Source organism: Protopterus annectens, chromosome 10.part0 (assembly GCF_019279795.1).
Source record: "Protopterus annectens isolate FY-2018-M chromosome 10.part0, PAN1.0, whole genome shotgun sequence".
NCBI lineage: Eukaryota > Metazoa > Chordata > Ceratodontiformes > Protopteridae > Protopterus > Protopterus annectens.
In genome coordinates this window covers 655623561-655643181 of record NC_056744.1, presented here as the reverse complement: position 1 = coordinate 655643181, position 19621 = coordinate 655623561, and the positions used below count along the sequence as shown (strand labels likewise).

Sequence of the window (19621 nt, the reverse complement as noted above, 5' to 3'; positions counted from 1 at the left end):
TTGGCAATTACTTTTAGAAATGGATGAAATTATGTGGCAAATAAGAACTATGGCACATATTTTCCCAGGCCTCAATGAATATGTGTCCATTAAGAGTATATTGAAATTATTGGCCCTAAGAAGGTAAACATCATATTGTATTGTTAGAATATAAATATTAATATTCAATTTAATACACCTGAGTTTAGGATAGTTATCAGCTAGCGCAATACCTTATGTGTATATTATAAAGAGGTTAATGCCAGTCATCTATTTTTCCTGTCATTATGATTAGGAATTTTATGGTAGTTAGGCAGTTATGTTATATACATATATATTTTATATATTTTTTATAATAAATATTTATGAATGGTTTAAAATAATAAATTACGTCAATGATATTATCATTCTTCAACCTGAATAAGGATATATCCGATTTGATAAGCTTAGTAAACATTAAAACATTTTGTCCTAACATGTATTTTATATAGGTATAGAAGTAAGTAGCACAACCGCACGTTTATGTTGCATTTACGCATGAGTGCGGCATTAGAGTGCTTTTTATGAACGGTTCAATACCTTATTATTATTATTGCATTAAACTGTATACATGACTTGACATTACCAGACAGTTTTAAATTATTTGTGTCTAGACAACTATTCTATAGTAATATAGAAATTACATATAATAAACGAGTGCTGTCACTAGCAGATATTTTGCGATAGCACTTGTTTTATTCACTTATTTATACTAGGTATACATTTAGTATAGTTTATATATTATTTAGAGTTGGTTTATGGTTTTAAATCTGTTTTCCTTTTTTTAGGGAAATTTAATGTCTCTGAAAATGCTCTTGTAATTTCATAAGATGTTTAAGGAGCATTAACAGTTTTAAATGTTTTTAATGGATCTTAGAGTTTTATACAGAAAAACAGATGTATATATTTATTATTTAATTTCCTGTTAATGGTTTTTTGCACATATATACACCGTCGGGGAGTTATGAAATAATGCTGGTATTCTTCTTTAAGCTTAGATTATGGGACTAATCTAATTGCTTAATTGGATTAAATTCTGTATAAAATGGTTGTTAATTAGTTGAACTGTTGTCTGAAAAAGGTGAGGCATTGACCGCACCGAAAGCGCTAATTAAATTTTGTGTTCAGTAACTTCCAGCTCTTCATTGTTTTTTCGCTCAGCTCTTTCTTTTGGTTTATAAATGTAAACAAACCACACCGACACAGTCCTAGTTGCAAGCATTTTACATCACAAACCATACTGGCACACACTCCCAGTTGCAAACATTATACATCACTTACAGTCTACCCAATCATTTTCAGTCAAACATTACATAGCTCATTTAAGTCATGCCTTCTTTTAAACCTCATTCCTGTATGTATTGTTCCCACAATTCCATGTAAACATCTCAATTCCAGTTTTTTTTTATCTCTGTTACTATATTGACTACTTCTTATGTAGTTGGTTTAGAATTTGATTTCCATTTTCTAGTAATTATTATTATTTATTTTTTTTTTTTACAGCCACCATAGTTAGAAGGAAGAAAATCATGGCAAAAATTAGGAGGTGCAGCACCCAGCAGGATAAAAACATTCTCATCAAACTAAACAATCAACCCAGAGCACAAATTAAGTCTACCAAAGCTAAGTTTGAGGTATATTTGGCCTTTCAGGCCAAGGACATCCACAAAGCATTATTTAACTAAGTCTGCAACCTCAAAGGCAGTACACAATTGTGTGCAGAGCTCATTGTAAATGGAGCCACCTATACTAAGCCAGATAAATTCAGATCCAACTTTACCCCTTTCTCCCCATCAGCCTTCATTCGGGAAATACCATCAAGTACAACTCCCCCTGCTGTCAGTAGGGAACAGGTCCTTACTGCTGTCTCTAAGACTCAATGGGCTCAGACAGTGTCCCAGGATGCCTTCTAAATAACATGAAACATGATCTTTCAGGCCCTCTGGAATTGCTGTTTTAACTGTAGCCTGCAAACAGGCTTCATGCCTCATGAATGGAGAACAGCAACAGTTAGCCCTCTGCACAAAGGTAAGCCATCTACAGACCCTGGAAACTACAGACCCATAAGTCTCACTAGTCTCATATGCAAAGCTATGGGAAGAATTATTATGGAAATGTAATGACATAGGAAATCTTCAGACACTGCACCCAACCAGATTTGGTTTCATCAGGTGCAGGTTATGGCTACATAACCTTGTGGACTTCTTTGAGAAGGTCACCAAAGCAATGGCTGATTGTTGGTTCACACTGCTTACTTTGACTTGGCCATGACATTTGACACAGTCTCCCACTCGGACATTGATGACAAACTTAAGAGGTTAGGTACAGACCCTTCACACCTGGTGGATAGCCAGTTGGCTCACAGATAGGACCCAGGAAGTTGGAATTGGGGACTCTATCTCTACAAAGTGGCCTGTCACAAGTGAAATCCCTCAGGAATTGGTTCTGGGACTGCTCCTTTTTAGCATTTACTTCTATGAAGTCAAGGCCAATGTCAGTGGCCTCTGGCTGACTGAATTTTGCAGATGATTGCAAATTAGGAGCTGTCATTGAATCGTCCATTGACACTAATGTTCTCCAGGAAGGGCTGACAGACAAACAGCTGCTGCCAGAGCCATGGACTAAAATGAAATGCAGAACTTGTCACAGATTTATGATGCATGACTAGCTTTAAAAAGGCCCTTGTGGTCATTTTGCTAATAAATGCCTATGAATATGTAAATTGCCAACCAGTATATGTTCAACACCTAGCAACACAAAAGTCGCATACAGTTTTGACTTTCCAGAGATTCACTTAGGCAGTTGAAATCCATAACTGACCATGTCACCCTGTAGCTCAGCCAGAAGTCGTCTGTGGTCTGCTCCAACAGAATGTGCTATCTCAACTGGTGTGGGCCACCACACTCTTGACCACTGTGGAGTATCATAGCTTTACACATCATAAACAGCTGTCCACTGAAGATAAGTTTTCCTTCTCACAGTAGTCACCCCCTTTGCTAACACTATCCTTGTCCACTGCTTCATAGGAGTTGTGTTATGGCATAATGTAATATCAGACAAACAACATAGTGATACATGTATACCTCTAATATACAGACTGAAAAATCTTGCATGAAAATGCACCACTGCTGTCATAACCAATTAACACTTGAGCATAATTACTTTTATTGGACAATCCCTGAAAATATGTTTAGTTAACCTTTTCCAGGAGTGTGTTAAGGTAGTGATAATTTACATTTGCTTCTAAACAAATCTTCAGGTGACCAAGGGTGATGCTTGACCCCTCAATACACAAGTTCCACCTGCAAGGTACAGTAACTCATTGCTTTAATAAACTGTTATCTAGAGCTCCATGTCATGCAGCTGAGTTGAGTGCCACATTACTCAATAAAGTCAGATTAGTCCTCTTTTCAATATTATAACCCATTGCCCCCTTCATTGTTATTAAAGGACTTGAGCCATTTTAGCTCACAATAACATTGATTTCCCTAAACTCACAGTTCGTCCTTTGAGCACTTTTGTCTTACTTGGTAGATCAGATATGGCCTGAAAAAGAGAAAAGAAAAACTGTCCATTTGTTTTGAAAGACATCTGTCTCCAGTCATCTACCGTTGCCTTCATCTATAATGAAGATCTTTTTTACCCTGTGACATACCTTCAGATGAAGACAACTTTGAGTCTTTTTCCAGACTATTTTATTCAGGAACCATATACTCAGCAGAAAAGTTAATAACTTGAAAGAACCTTAAGACCCTAGCATCATTACCATCAGCCTTTAAGAAGATATAAGTAAGACAAACATGAGGAATACACGTAATACACTTGGTGAGGAAAATTGCCACCACCACAAGTTTTCACTCTTTCCTTATATTGTGTATGACAGTGCTACTTAAGTGTGTTTCCCTGAATCAGGCAGTAGCTCAATTTCTGCAGTCTTTGTACCAACAGTCTGCTCCTGGGATTTATAGTATCTGCCCCTCTGCTACAATCTTGACTGCTGTCATAGTTCTACAGACACACACACACACACACACACACACACACACACACACACACACACACACACACACACACACACACACACACACACACACACACACACCCTGTCTTCCAGTGTCTTTAGCAGGAGCCTGTGTCAATGTAGATCAGCCCACAGTCTCCCCTGAATGTCCACATTTCAAGTTTTCCATTGAAAGGAGGAATATTGGGTAGGAGAAGTTTCAACCCCATTATTTACTGAATGTGGTTATGGACCACATCCTTAATTGGTATGTCCTTCAGCATTTTGTATTTGTATGTGGTGTGAATAGCCAAGTTTCAACCAGCATATTGAAAATAATGTGAAGCCGCAGTGGTGCATTGTTAGCATTGTTGCCTCACAGCAAGAGGTTCTCCCGTTTGATTCTCGGCTGGAGTGCCTTCTGTGTGGAGTCTGCATGTCCTCCCCACGGTTGAGTGGCATTTGAAAGACGTGTAGAATGGGCGTGCCTTCATTGGAGGTTGGGCGTCGAGCTGGCACCTCCGCACCCGTAAAAAAAATCTACTGCCAATCATTAGCGGACTGGAGTTCCGCTGTGGCAACCCCTAACCGGGAAAAGCCGAAAGAAGAACAGACCTGGTAGAACTTTAAGGATGTCTGTTACCTATTAGGAAGTCTAGCTCTTTCGAAAACAGTCACAAGCATATATTAAATGTGTTTGGACCTCACCCTGATGTTGTTTCCATGTGGCATACCCAAATGTTTTCTGCTTCTGTAAGTCTCAGAAATGAAATTCTCCATTTGCCCAAGTTTAATGCATGGGGACTTGAGACTTTCCTTTTGGCTACTCTATAAAAGAGCCACATCCTAGCTTTCAGGCACAGCATTTTATATAACAGGTGTCAGAGTTGATCCTCCTGACCTTTTTCCTACTCCTGGAGATTGTCATGCAGTTATCCAAACACCTCTGCTAAGGTAGTGGTATTTTGCCTTTGTCCTCCGCACCTTCTACCAAGACTGCAATGTGTGGATTATCATAATGTGTTCTGTTCCATTTGAAAACATCTAAACTACCCCTTTAACATTTATTTCTTTTCAGTATCTGCTTACTATGGCCCACGTCATTCCACAGCAGATTTAATAACCACTCTTTTTTTTTTTTTTATAATTCCTTTTTGTCTTGCTATACTTTGCATTCAGCATGTGAGGTGTAGTTCTGTTCAGCATGGTCAGCTCTGGATATAATTTTTTTACTTATGTGCTTCATCCATTTTAGTAACAGAGCAAGCTGCACTTGAATTTTTCTTGCACTTCCTGGAACTTCTTCCTGTCTCCTGTGACTGAATCCTTAAGAGTAAAACTGTTAATGTTTGGATCTCCTCGGTCGTAGATACATTTAATTAAACTACCATCTTGTTCATAGGTGCAGCATGCTTCTAACTTCTCACTTGTTTTTCTTACTGAAAGTAGTTAATAGAATTGTCGTTTAACTAGTCCATGTGTCCTCCTGTTATTACTACTGTGGGCATAAGATGTAGAAAGCCCATCATACTTTACATACCTAGGATTTAACTGAGTGAGCATTTTTTACCTGAAGAAGATGTGTTGAGTTTATGATAAAACAGCTGTTCTTCACCTTTGCTTCTCTGACATGAGGGGTTTGCAGTTGTGAAACAAATACTGTCCAGATGGGATGCCGATTCCACTGCACTTGCATTATGGTAGTTCACCACCTGCTAGAAAATGATTTTGTGAGTGACCACTCCATGAGCACTATGGCTGCTTTACCTCTTGCTACTAAAATGTTTTTGCTGCCCGTATGTGCTGCAGCCACTTGGTGATCAGTGTTGTTGCCCCCAAAGTTGAGCTACTTCATTTCTGACTTTGCACACTAGAACCTTGAACTGCTGTTTAAACCTGAGTACATATTGCCAGTAATGTTTCTAGTTCTTATGTGATGCTGTCTACTGCCAACCATAGCAAAGTAAGATCTGGTGATTTATTTTTCTGGCAAATCCACAATCTCAGGTTTGCTGTATACTTTAGAAAGCTAATTGACTTATCAGTAACTCTTATGAATAACTCAACTGCTTGCTACCTTATTTAAATTAGTAAAAGTACACAGTTGTTTGCTTCTTTTTTCAAACAATTTTGTAAGCGCATCAACATACAGTGTGATATCTAATGACACCCTCACCCTGAATTAAAGACATCTTTGGGACAAACAAAGGTGGAAACGTTCTAAAATGGATCAACTAAAAAGCTGCCCATGTGCTTTTCAGTCATCAAAAAACTAATTCCAAAACTGAATATAAACACAAAAACTCATTTAATGCATAGTTTGTAAGCTGTTTTGTTCCTTCACTAGAACTTCATCAGAAAAACTTGTACAAAATATTACACACATCTGTATACGAAACACATTATATGATCAGTTATATAACAAAGCAACTAGTGCTTTAACCCTTTTTTAATAAATCTTATTTTTTGTCATTTAAGCCTGGAAAGTGGCAAGCTTTCAGTCTAAGTTGCCAGAATGCTCTTCCCAGTCCAGCTCATCCTGTGCCTCATACCTATTATTAAAATTCTTAACCTGATTGATCTAAGGCATTCAGTACAAATTTCATATTTTTACCTTTAGTCATGCCACAGAAAACCAGCATGCTTAACTAAAGCATTTCTTGCATCCAATTTTTCCACAGCTTCCAAATGTTCATAAATCCTGTTATACACCTTCCTGGTGGCCCTGCCTATATAAAATGCCTAACAGTCTACACATATTGCAATATAAACCACAACACTAGACCAGCAGTTGTACCTATCTTGAATCTGAATGCAGATGTTCATGTTCATTATAGTCACTGTGTGCCCATTAATATCCCTACAGTAACTGCAGGCAAAATATCAGTGCATACCAGTGTCTTTACTATTTTCATTTCTTGTTGAACTGTTCAACCTTATTTAAAATATTTCCCTCAGATTTTTTTTTTTTTTTTTTTTTACTTTTGGTTACGAGCATGGGACTACCTACACTTAATTAAAAAGTCTTGAAGTTCATCAAAAACCTCCAATTGCTCCTAACCACCTTTCTAGTGCTCATTTCATCTATGAAATTAATGATAACACAGTGATATAATCTTTAATTTGCTTATTGTCCTTCCTGCTAGTTCTAGATAAGGGCAGTGCTCTACAAGACATATATTTCATTGTGCTATTTACCTTAACTTCTTTCTATGTACTTTCTACTAAATTCCTAGGATAAACCCTATAGCAAAATATCTTCATTAAGGACAAACGGTGTTTTTGAAAATATCCATTATAATCAGTAAGCCTACTGGCCCAGATGAATTGTCCCTTTACTACAGTCTTTTTTAAAATTTATCTGGTGTATGCTGTGAAAATGTAAGTAAACATTCCTTTGGACATCTTGTTAATGCATCTTAATATATAAAACTTCCTTTTCCTTATGAATAACTAGGTCATAGAACTTGAGAAAAATTGGCTTGTAAGCAATGCTTTAACCAAACACGTTGGTCACAATGGCATGGCAAATGGTAAAAATATTAAATTTATATTTAGTGCCATGGAGCAAGTTAAGAATTTTAGATAAAAACTCTTAAACTTAGAATTATAAGCAACAGCATTAAGCAGTCCCAAAACTTCAGACATTAATTCCTTATCTAAAAGAGTACTGACGAAATAAACTCTAGTAGACTTAGTCGATGGGATAACTCAGCTTTTCTAAGTCTTTTCACCAACTCATTGGATTTCATCCAGTCAACTTTTTAATAACAGGTTTAACCTGTGGAAAATTGATATATACATAATGAAAAGAAAGGATCAGAAATAGTTATTGACAAACTTGTACATAATATTCAGCCAAAATGGAAAGTAATTCATAAGAGACTAGCCTACCAATATAAGCAAACTTGATGTGACAAAAGCTAACTTAGTCCCAAAGGGATGGGTCTCAACAAAAGGGACAAAAACCAAGGTCAGTCCTGAACCTCTTACCCACTGAGATAAAAGTCCACTTGCCCATGTTAACAAAAGGAAGTTATCACACACCCTAACCACAGGGGAACGCAGTACAAGACAGGCCAACCAGGTGGCAAAAAATGAAAATAACACACACAGCCGGCCTTAGGCATAAGCCAACTAGGTGGCCGCCTAGGGCCCCGCTCAAGCAGGGGCACTTTTCCAGTATTTATTTGGTGTTGGTAGACCAGGATGGGGGCACTGGGTGGTGTATGGGGGGGGGGGGGTGGCGCCGTGGAGCTCTTCTGCCTAGGGCACCAGTTGACCTAAGGCCGATCCTGATAACACATCCCAAAGGAAACGCTTAATAGAAACAGCATAGAAAATAGAAACATAATATGCATGAAATGTTAAAATTAGATACAGCAGGTAAGTACCCACTCAAGTAGTCACAGTATCACTTTGTCTGTGAGGAGGCTGTCAGCAGTGGGTGCGTAGTATAGCTCCCTATCAGAAGTACAAGATTTGAAATTGTGTATCCTACAACTTTGAAAAATTAAATACAGCACAGAAAAGGCTGTGAGCAGTACAGGAGGAAAAGGACTGTCAGGCAAGAAATTTGCTGTTAACTTTATTAAAGTGTTTTGCAAGGGTGCCCCCCCAAACACAAAATCATTTAAATTATTTGAGATTTCTGTACCTCTGAGAAGGAGAGTACTGAGAGTTAGCATGACCTCAGACTTGTATACCCCCAACCTGTATTTGTGATTCTACTACTCGAGTGTTGCAGTTAGTCAACAGTACCTGCTTTTTATCCTGTAACTAACCCCCCCACCCACCCACACACACACACACACACACACTAATTCTTTCCATCATACAGCTGCAGATGGATCTTTCTGTTTAACTTTTCCTGTGGTAAATTTTTTTTGCTCTTGTATCCTGTGTGTTGATTGAAATAGGAACTGTGTGCTTCTTCTACCCTGATCCTTGACCTTGTTGCTTGGAGAAGTAGGAAGCTTGCAAATTCATCAAAGTACAGGAATGTGAACAAAATTAAGAAATATACCTAGGCGGTATACCTCTCAACTGTAAAGATTTTTGCAGAATGTCCAGATTTTTCTCTCATATTTTTGGTCCGTTTTTCACAAAATTGTGGTTTTCTAGGTAATCACTGGCAAATCATTGAAGATTGAAGTAAGAAAATAGCGACAGACATTTGAGTTTTAGACTTCGTACCCTTCAGAAAATGCATACTAATGTAAAACCTCTTATTTTATCAATTTTCCAAAGTTTGTAAGAGCAGTATTTAAAAATTGTCCCTTTTTTTGTGCTTTTGTCCCCCCATTATTTCTGGCTTTGTCCAGATTTCTTGCTCTAAGAGGTTGAGAGGTATGCTTGCTGGGAATATGAGAAGAGAAATTCCCACAACAGTTACCCAGTGTAGAAGCCTTTTTCACAGATAAGTATTATACTGAATACATATGTTATTTTTACACAAGTTTGTGAAAATAGGTTGATTATGCAGGTTTATAACTTTAATGTTAAAACAGTGTGATGTTTTGACACCATAAAAAGATGTCATTTCTAAGCATTCAGGAGTGTATCATGTATACAGTTTTGTTTATGAAGATGGTTTTAGTCATAGTTCTTATGCATTTGGGTTTGGCTTTTATTTTCATTCTTATGCATGTTATGCATCCAGATTTCATGTCCCTGAGTTTGTACTTTGCACCTTGCATGTGTATAGAATCTGATGATGTCCTTTTCATTCTTCCTTACTTATGGGTTCGGATCCGACTTGGCTGCATTTACCAGACTTTTGATACAACTCTTGAGCTCCTCCATCTACCTGTAATGCTCTTCTCCATCCCTTTTGCCCCAGATCTCATTTGCCACCTTCACAAACAGTTGTAGGTTCCAGTCTTGAGTTAATTCAGCTGTTTTTCTGTTTCTGTCCTCCTTTGTCCTCCTAGTTGTCGCCGGTAGTTAGTGACTTTTTCTCTCTACTGTACTGTTTTCTTAAAGTCGATTTTTTCGATTACTATTGTTGGTATTTTTTTTTTCTTTCCTTACCCTTTTACCTTGGTGTATTTTTTGCTTCTACCATAGTTGGCAGTCTTTACCTGCATTTTCCTTTTTTCTGTTAAAAAATAAATAAATAAATATATAGCGTGTGTGTGTGTGTGTGTATATATATATATATATATATATATATATATATATATATATATATATTTTTTTTTTTTTTTTTTTCCTCCTTTTCCTTACTGTGTTTATCCTCCATTTCTTCCATTATGTCGGACAAAACTGCAGGGTTTAAAAAACATAATTCTTGTGGTCATAAGATCCCAAACTCAGATATTTCCCTGACTGATTCTGCTCTAATACCCTCGGATCAGGATAAGTCTTTGAGCCAAAGTGTCAACATCGGATCCAATGGGGTAGGCTTGGCTCCAGTTTTGTCAGATTCGTACCTTCTTCCTTGGAGCTTTGGCCCTACAGTTCAGATCCAGTTCCCCCCTCGAGGCTAAGTTCCAGAGGTGACCTTGTTCTACCTTCTTTGGAAGCTTTGGCTCAGAGGGAGTAGGTCTGGGCTTATCCATGTCGGCCTTTGAGGTGGTGAAAAGGACTTTCTCTTCAGAGAGAACAGTCTTTTCATATTTCAAATTCTACCCCTTTTTTTCTCATTAGTTCTGACCTCTGAGTTTGTCAGACCTATTCCACAGGGACAGCCAGTTCCAGTAGAGGAACTTCCCCTCAGATCATGCCACATAACAGGTCTCCATAAAGACAACATTTAAGAGGAGGCCCATAGACTCCCCCATGGAGTCTGTCACGAAAAACACAGATTTTGATGGAGAGGGATCCCCTAAGTCACAACAGGAAACTAGAGATTCTGAAGCAGAAGGGTGGTTGGTCTTCCCAAACTCCCTCTGTACAAAAATCGGTGTTCTTGGAGGCTTTTGGTTGTGGTCTATGTCTTGGTTAACTACCCCCCCCCTCCCCTGGTGGATGAATTTATTGATCTGGTTTCCCACAGGGTTTGGAAGGAGCCAGATACTGTTGAGCCCATTCCCAAGTGCCTTGACAAGTTTTTTGGCCCCACCTACAAACAGACCCCACTGCGGCAAAGGAGTCCCAGTTGATGCTATGTTGGGGGCGACAGCCACTAAGAAGGTGCTAACAGAACAGAGCTCTTCTGCCCATCCTCTTAACAGGGAGTCCAGAGCGTTGGGCAGATTTGGAAAGAGAGTGCTCACCTCAGATATTTTCTCTCTGAGGTCACTTAATTATCCAGTGCACTTTGCTAGGCTTCAGAAAGATTTGACTAAAGAATTATCAAAAACTCCTGAGTCCATGTCTGCTGAGTATTTCAAATGGACTTCCTCTCAACTGACCACTCTTTTAACTATTTCAAATGTTTTGATGAGGTTAATCTTTCACACAGCTGAAGGAATCTCATGAACAGCCGGTTTAGGCATCGCCATAAGGAGAGACACCTAGATGTGGCTATGCAACTTTGCTGAGCCCTTAAGATGTCTATTGTTAATGCCCCATTTGATTATACTTCCTTGTCTGGGCCATCAGTAATTATAAAAGATATGCTTACACGCAGCAAACAAGAAGGAAAGACCCTGTCTGCTAATGGGGATCAAGTTTTCTGTGCCTCAGTGGACCTTCTCTAGGAACCAAAGGGGTGGTAAGAAAATGTGGTTACATAAATCTCTGGGACCTTTCCAGGATTCTTGTCAGAACAACTCCTACAGAGGCAGAGGGGGAAAATTTAATGGTAGACATTGCCCTAGAGAAAGAGGAGGCCCGCAGAACAAGGGCTTTAGAGATTCTTTTTCAGATGGGCCCTATGAGTGCTCCTGAAGTGGTGTCTGACTGTCCAACTCTGGAGGTAGTCATGGGTTGGTTATCTTTGCACCAAGATGCCTGGACAAACCGCAAGAGATTTATGGGTGCTAAGAATAATATACAGAGGTTATTACATGCATACTATTTTCCCTGCTTCCTCCTTATCAAAGGAAGAAAATTCTTGAAGTTCCACCCAGTCAGAGGAAGGCAGCAGCAAAAGAAATACAAAAGTTCCTAGAAAAAAAGTCATCCAGAAGGTCCCACCTGACCAGATAGGATTTGGAATGTGTTCACGCTTCTTTTTAGTGCCAGAGAAAACAGTGAACCTTAGAGCCATTTTGGATGTTAGAAAACTGTACCAGTATGGACGGAAAGGTTCTGAATGGTCACGGTTCAGTCCATCCTGCTTTTTCTGCACAAGGACAATTGGTTGTACTGTATAGATATTCAGAATGCATACTATTACTTCAAACTAGACATGCAATCCAGAAGACATCTTCGCTTTCATCTGGGAGCCAGTCATTAACAATTCAGAGCTTTGATGTTTGGACTCACCTCAGCCCTGCCTCAGTGTTTACTAAATGCATGGCAGTAGTCACAACTCACTTGAGCCTGAAGGAATTCCAGGCGTTTTCCATGTCTAGACGACTGGCTCCTAACTGCCCCCTCAACATGCCAGGGACTATTTGCTCCAGATTTGCAACACTTTGGGCATTACAGTAAATCTTGCCAAATCAAAACTTGCACCAGTTCAGAGTCTGAAATTCATTGTGACAGTTTTAGACACAACACATGTAGCATCTTTACCTCTCCGCCATGTTACTTCTATCAGAGGCCAGGTTCAGGCTATTATTTCTCATCCATCTCCTCTTGCAAGGTTAGTGCTTCAGGCACTTGGGTGGATGTCAGCTTCCATAATACTACTTCCTCTTGCATACTTCTTTATGAGGGATCTTCATGGATTCTAGCTGTACAGTGATCCGTTCTATTTCAACTCCTCTCTTTTCAGGTAAAACTCACCCTGATTTGCAAGCAACACATTCACTGGTGGATGCAATCAGACTGTCTTTTTTTTGGGCAGACCCTTTATTCTACCAAATCCAGTAGCCACAGTGACAACAGATGCTTCTCAACTGGACTGGGGTGGGCATTTCTTTGGAGGAATTGTCCAAGGCATGTGGTCCCTCCAAGAGACCAAGTTGTGCATATCAGCGTCCTAGAGATGACAGCAGTCCTTTTAGTATTCCAGGCATTTCAAGATGCTTTTCCTTGGGGACTGCTGCAGTTCAGACTGACATGTATGTAGTCTGGTATATCAACAAGCAAGGAGGAACTCTATCTTACCCCATTTGCAGAGTGGGCATGAGGGTTTTGGAATGGGTGATCTCAGTAGACCAATTTCGAACTGCAATGCACATCCCGTGGAAAACCGACATGCTTGCGGGCAAAGTAAGCAAATCCATTCTGATGCTTCATGAGTGATCTGTCAATCATTTGGTAGGGAATATGATCTTCAGGCATTGGGGCCAAACTTGCTGCAACCTATTTGCCATCCCTCTTAACAAGTGCAACAAGTACTTTGCTCTGATTCCCCGTCAGTAGGAATCATCCAGAGAAGCTTTTCTTCACGTTTGGTCCTCAGGTCTCCTTTATGCTTATCCTCCTATTCCCCTGATTCCAAGATATTTTTACAGAAAGCAAGCAGGCTGAAGAACTCTGTTATCCTCATTGCTTTTTTCTGGCCTTGGCAAGTATGGCTTCCTTTTCTACGGTCTCATCTTTGTTATCCTCCATGGACACTGGAACCTACTCAGGATCTCCTCTCTCGCCTGTTACATTCCAACATTCAGACCCTCAAGCTTGACCACATGGTTTTAACACTTCAGTAATAGTTGTCTCTCTTCCCCAGTTCATGGCACGATTTTGGCTTCTCAAAAGGATGCTACCAAAAAAGTTTATAAAAGTAAATGGAAAAGATTGTCTATTTGGGCATCAAATTGGGAGATTGTTTTTTTTTCTGTGCCAATTTCTGCAGTTCTTCATTTTTTTGTCAAACTCTTTTTCAAAGATGAAGTGGTAGCAATTTCAAATTTTCACATAAGGAATAAATCTTTTTCCTTGTCTTCCTCTGAATTGTGTAAAGCCTTTTTAATGCATTTTTTCATCAGAGACCTATAATAAAGGATGCCTCAGCGCCTTGGGATCTAACTCTGGTACTCTTTGAACTGTCAGACAAATCTGATCTAAAACTTCTGTCTTGGAAGACAGTTTCCTTGGTATATATAACTTTGGGGGGAAAAAGTATCTGAACTCCAGGCTCTTTTAGCAAAGATCCCTTGCATTGTTTTTCATAAAGATAGGGTTTCTTTCCCTGTGGACAAATACTTTTTTTTTTTTTTTTTTTTTTTTTAACCTAAAGTGGCTTCCAAATAACATCATACGATCCATTAACTTGCCAGTTTTCATTCCACATTTTTCCAGTAAAGGGTAGTACATGCTACTCCTCATTGATATGCACAGACAACTCAATTTTTTAATTTCATAAGACAAAAGAGTTTAGAAAGTCAGACCAGCTTTTTGTATCTTTCTCTCCAAATTGCTTAGGTCAGCTAGTTTCTAAAGTTACCCTAGCTAAATGGATTACAGACTGTATTTCATGTATTTACTCTCAGAAGGGTTTGCCATTACAAAAAATTCCCCAGGTTCATCCATTTAGGTCTGTAGTACTTCATCTGCTTTTTGGTCTAGGACATCTATTGATAACGTTTGTGCAGTAGCTACGTGGTCCAATGCTCATACCTTTGTTTCACATTACAAATTGGACATCATATCTAGAAACAGAGCTTCCTTTGGTTCAGCAGTACTCCCGAATATCCTTCCATGAGGGACACCCAAGGTCAACATAGTTATGGACTCTGTCCCATAAGTAAGGAAGAATGAAAAGAACAACATCAGATTTATAAGTTATGTATTCACCATAACTAGGCATCTGTGTTGTCCATTTTCATTCTTCCTCAACTACCCCCCCCCCAATCCATCACCCGTCCATTTTTCTTCTGGAAGGACTTACTGGACTGGTTTTGGAACCTACAATTCCAAGTTTGAGCCCTGTCTTTTTCTGTTGGGCTATATTTGTTTCTCGTTTGCTATTGGGACTTGGAACAATAGGGCATTATGGGTAAAGGGAGGAGCATGAGAGTTGGATCAGAAGTCTGGTAAATGCGGCCGAGTCTGATCCAAGGACCGAATCCAAACCCATAAGTGAGGAAGAATGAAAATGGACAACACTGGCCTAGCTATCGTGAGCATGTAACTTATAAATACACCAGTCAGGATTTCACATAAAGTAATATTCATCCTTCAGTTGTGCTTTTCATCTTAGAAATTTTACAAAGACTGGTACCTATGAAGTTACTTATAATAATCATTATTTTTGTTTTATCTTTTAAGGTTCTTTTTATTGTTTACCATGTGTTAGTGACTTCATCATTGACATTCTTCTTGGATCACCAAGTGCAGAGGTAAGTCTGTCTGAATTCATTGGCTAAATTTAGATGTCTGTTTCACAGTGATAGTCAATGAATGATACAAGTTTAAGCAGATTTTGTAGGACAGGTCAGAACATTGGAATGTTCAGTCTCATGAGGAAAGACTTCAAAGAAGTTTTTGGCTCCCATGTGTGAGACGCACTTCCAACTTCCTCATACACACAGACTAACAAACACAGACCTAGATTGGTTCACCTGCATATCAGAACCACCAAGTAATCTAATAAATCTCCATGGCTACCAGCAGCTAGTCCAAATTCCAACTAGATGTGATAAAAAATCTAAAAGGGAATCCATCCTTGACTGGGTCCTAACTAACAACCCACATTGTAACCCCCACGCAGGCAGTCTCCCAGACACCTTAAGTGACCACAACATAATATACTTTATACGTAGTAGAACAAGCATATGCAAAACCACTAACTGTATACCCACTAGAAACACAAAAAAAATCTCTCCTGAGGTCCTCAATACTTTACTCTGTAACTGTGACTGGACCCCCCCCAAAAAAAAAAACCCTCCCATATTTCAACAAAACATTTCTACAACACCAAGACACTGTCGCTCCATTGCTCAAAATCAAGGTTAGAACCTCTACAAACCCCTGGCTCAGTAAAGAAACCAAACAAATCCTTAAGTCCAGGGACACTGCCTGGCTTTACTATCAGAAAAACAAAGAAACACAAAGCCTAGCTAAGTACCAAGAACTGCGCAACCATGCAAAAAAAAGCATTGGGCTGAACAAAAAAATCCTACTACACGACATTATAAACTAAATACCAACACAACCCCCAAAAATTTGGAAAAATGTAAACCAGCTACTAAAACCCACCCAAAAGTCTACCCCCAAATCAACCACCCCTGACACTAAAGTTCCCATTGAAACATAATTCATCTCCCACTTTGTGAACTCAATTCTATCCTTAGTGTCACAGGACAGTTCCTTCCTCACTATCCCCCCAACACAAATAACACTAATACAAGCTTTACCCTCAAAACAGTTTCCACCGCTTCAATCAAAAGCATGCTCTCCAAACTAAAAACCTCATCAACAGCAGCCGACCTACTTCCCAGCTATTTCTTGAAACTCACAGCAGATGCTATTGCTATACCAATCTCCACTATCATAAACAGATCAGTTGTTGAAAACTATGTGTCCAAACTCTGGAAAATATCCTATGTTACACCCATACATAAAGGTGGGACCTCCACTGAACTTAGTAACTGTAGACCCATTGCTTTACTCTCCTCCCTGGCCAAAATCCTAGAAAAATGTATCCATACCCAGATGCTAAAATATTTCCTAGACAGCAACATCCTGTCACCTACTCACCATGGTTTCAGACCTGCCCATAGTACCACTACAGCCCTCCTCTGCTTCACAGACAACACAGTAAGCCATCTCAAAAATGAAGGCCTGCAGGTGTCAACTCTTTTTTTGGATATGTCCAAAGCATTTGACACAGTCTCACACCAAATCCTGCTAAACAAACTAAACCAATATCACCTATCAAATTCCACTCTTACCTGGTTCCAAAGCTACTTAACTGACAGGTACCAAGCTGTGAAATGGGAAAATTCTGTCTCTCCTCAGCTTGCCCATAACTATAGGATTCCCACAGGGTTCTATCTTAGGACCACTACTATTCACAGTCTTCACAAATGACCTCCATACCTCCACACAGCATGCATCTATCATTCAGTATGCAGATGACACTACCTTAATCTGTGCTGCACAAAACATTCCCACCCTCCTGCAAACACCTCATTCTCTGACATTGAAAACTACCTAACCAAAGCCCACCTTATCCTCAATCCAAAGAAAACTCAGCTTATGATTATAACCAGTTTTAACAAAAACATTGATAAGTCAATTCACTATCTACTCCACAAATGCTACTCCAATCACCCCAGTGGCACAGGTTAAGCTATTGGGAATAACCATAGACTCTCACCTAAAATTTGATAAGTTATCTCAACTTAACTATTAAAAACGTACATGTCAAACTGGGATCACTCTACCATATCAAACCATTTCTTGCCAACAACACAAGATCAGCCATTGCTCGCTCCCAACTTTTGTCCACCCTACTCTAAGCATCTCACATTCTGACTAATCTCAACAAAACTGAACTAAGCAAAATAGAAGCCTGCTATAACAGAATTGCCAGCTTTGCTGCAAATTGCTCATATAGAACTCATCACTGTACTGCTTTGAGACAGCTCCACTGGCTTGAACTGCCCAACCTCCTAACCTACAATCAGCTCTGCCTCTGTCATTCTATCTATTACCTCCCCAATAAGTGTCCTGCCCTCAAAAACCTAGTACAACATCACTCAGCCAAAAGGCCTCTTAGAACATCAAGCAAACTACTACTAGAAGTCACCAACAGCTACAATAGCTTTGGAGATGCACTATATAGTAGTTCAGTGGCTAAAAAATAGAACTCTTTCCCCACTAGCATTCAAAACACATCATCCAAAGCCTCCTTTATAGACCTCATTAGGCAACATCTCAAGCAAAGTTACCATTGCCATGATTGCTCCCCAGGCTAGTGACAGCGGATAAGGTACACATACTAAACCTAGAGTACTTGATAATAGTTTTCAATCTTACTCACAAACACTGGCTAATCTACAATGTATGTGCTGTACCTGTGTACTATGTATGTATTCTACATATGTTCCAAATTTCAGCTGTACACCGCAAATCTATTAAGTACCTTTATTTTTAAATTAACATTTTTTTGTTTGTTCTTTCCACTGTAACTGTTGATATGCTGCATACCACTGTAAAACATGTCTTTTGTAATTTGTGTGTATACTGATCATGTCTAAATGTATCTGTAATTTTTCTATGTAGAGCTTTTCTCCCCGGGCCTCTGCTGAAAAATGGCCTTTTCGACTCAGTTAGACACACCCCCGGTTAACAAATGTAAAATAAATAAATTAATAAATAAAATAAAGAACATAAGGACTACGTTTACAAGAGATCATGAGGGACCTTATGATGCCTAGCCCATATACATGTACATCTTCTGCACTTCTTTCCAAACACATTTCCTTAAAGATGCTTACTACAACCCGCTTCACTTTTGATGCCATCATATGAAGTGTAGTCTCCTAGCTCAAGTGCAGCTCTAGGCCAATATTGAGAACTGGTATGACATAATGAATAGATGCTTCATGTGAATACTTTTATACATGACTGTATCATCCCTTACTGATTCTTTCTCTGGAGCATATCGTACCGTATTGAACTCTTATCAGCACATTTAAACACATACATTGAAGTTTATTGTAAACATTTAATGCTTTTTTTTTTTTACATTTTGCTTAATTATCTACGTTTTGGATTCCAGAATAAATTACTTTATAATGTACATGAGCAGATAATGGATTTGCTGTCATTTAAAAGCATTGTGCTTGATATATTTATATAAAACTGTTCCAAACTATATTTAAAAATATGTTGTTGCTATTTTCTTCCTTTGAGCCCCTTCTTACACCTATCATGTTTTTTTTGCTTTGAGTGCCTTCTGCCATCGCCACTATTTGTCCTGAACAAACAAGCAAAAATATATATTATATATAGTATACTGCATTTAAGTTTTCTTAGTTATGATTACTGTTCTTATCCTCAGAGTTTTCAGATACTTGATAGTTAGCCTTTAAGTACTACTTGATTGCTGATGTTTTGATCTTCTCAGTGTGTTGGTTTCCTTGTATTCCACAGTGGTCAAAGAGAAAGACAGGGACAAGAGCTTTTAAGTGATATCAAAAAATGTGGAGACACTGTTTCATCCCAACACATTCACAGTTTATTTGTGGTGTGCTTGGGGGTAGAATGATTATCCCAGGATTGCTTGATCTGTAAGGTTTTTGGGCCCAGAGACCTTTCCGACTGAAAAAAAAAAATTAATAATCAAAATAATCATCAAGGAGTTTTTTCTCCCAGTTCCCGAGGTAGAAAAAAACAAAACTTCTGAAAATCGTACTCTGTGGTCCAAGGACTCTGATTCTGGAAAGAGACAACCCAAGGATCAGAGAGCAGTGTTCTAATGTTCTTCATGTTTCACTGTTGCAGTCATTACATTTGGGTTATCTGCTTGCAGGTAGCCTTCAGTCGGCCTGATTAGCCAAGTCTTGGGTCCTGTGTCGGTTGCTGTCCCTTCTTCCATGATGTCAGGTTGTCAGGGGTATAAAACATGCAGCCGATGCCATTAATCAGTCT

At 38.9% G+C, this 19621-nt stretch overlaps 1 protein-coding gene across 1 annotated transcript in view; it reads left to right on the top strand.

Moving 5' to 3' along the window:
* USP24 (ubiquitin specific peptidase 24) overlaps window positions 1–19621 on the top strand; it is a 4679666-nt gene that overhangs the window by 2636719 nt on the left and 2023326 nt on the right. Inside the window, exon 36 of the mRNA XM_044085508.1 lies at window positions 15290–15360. Within this exon, the coding sequence (XP_043941443.1) occupies window positions 15290–15360 (71 nt within the window). The remainder of the gene's footprint in view (window positions 1–15289; window positions 15361–19621) is intronic.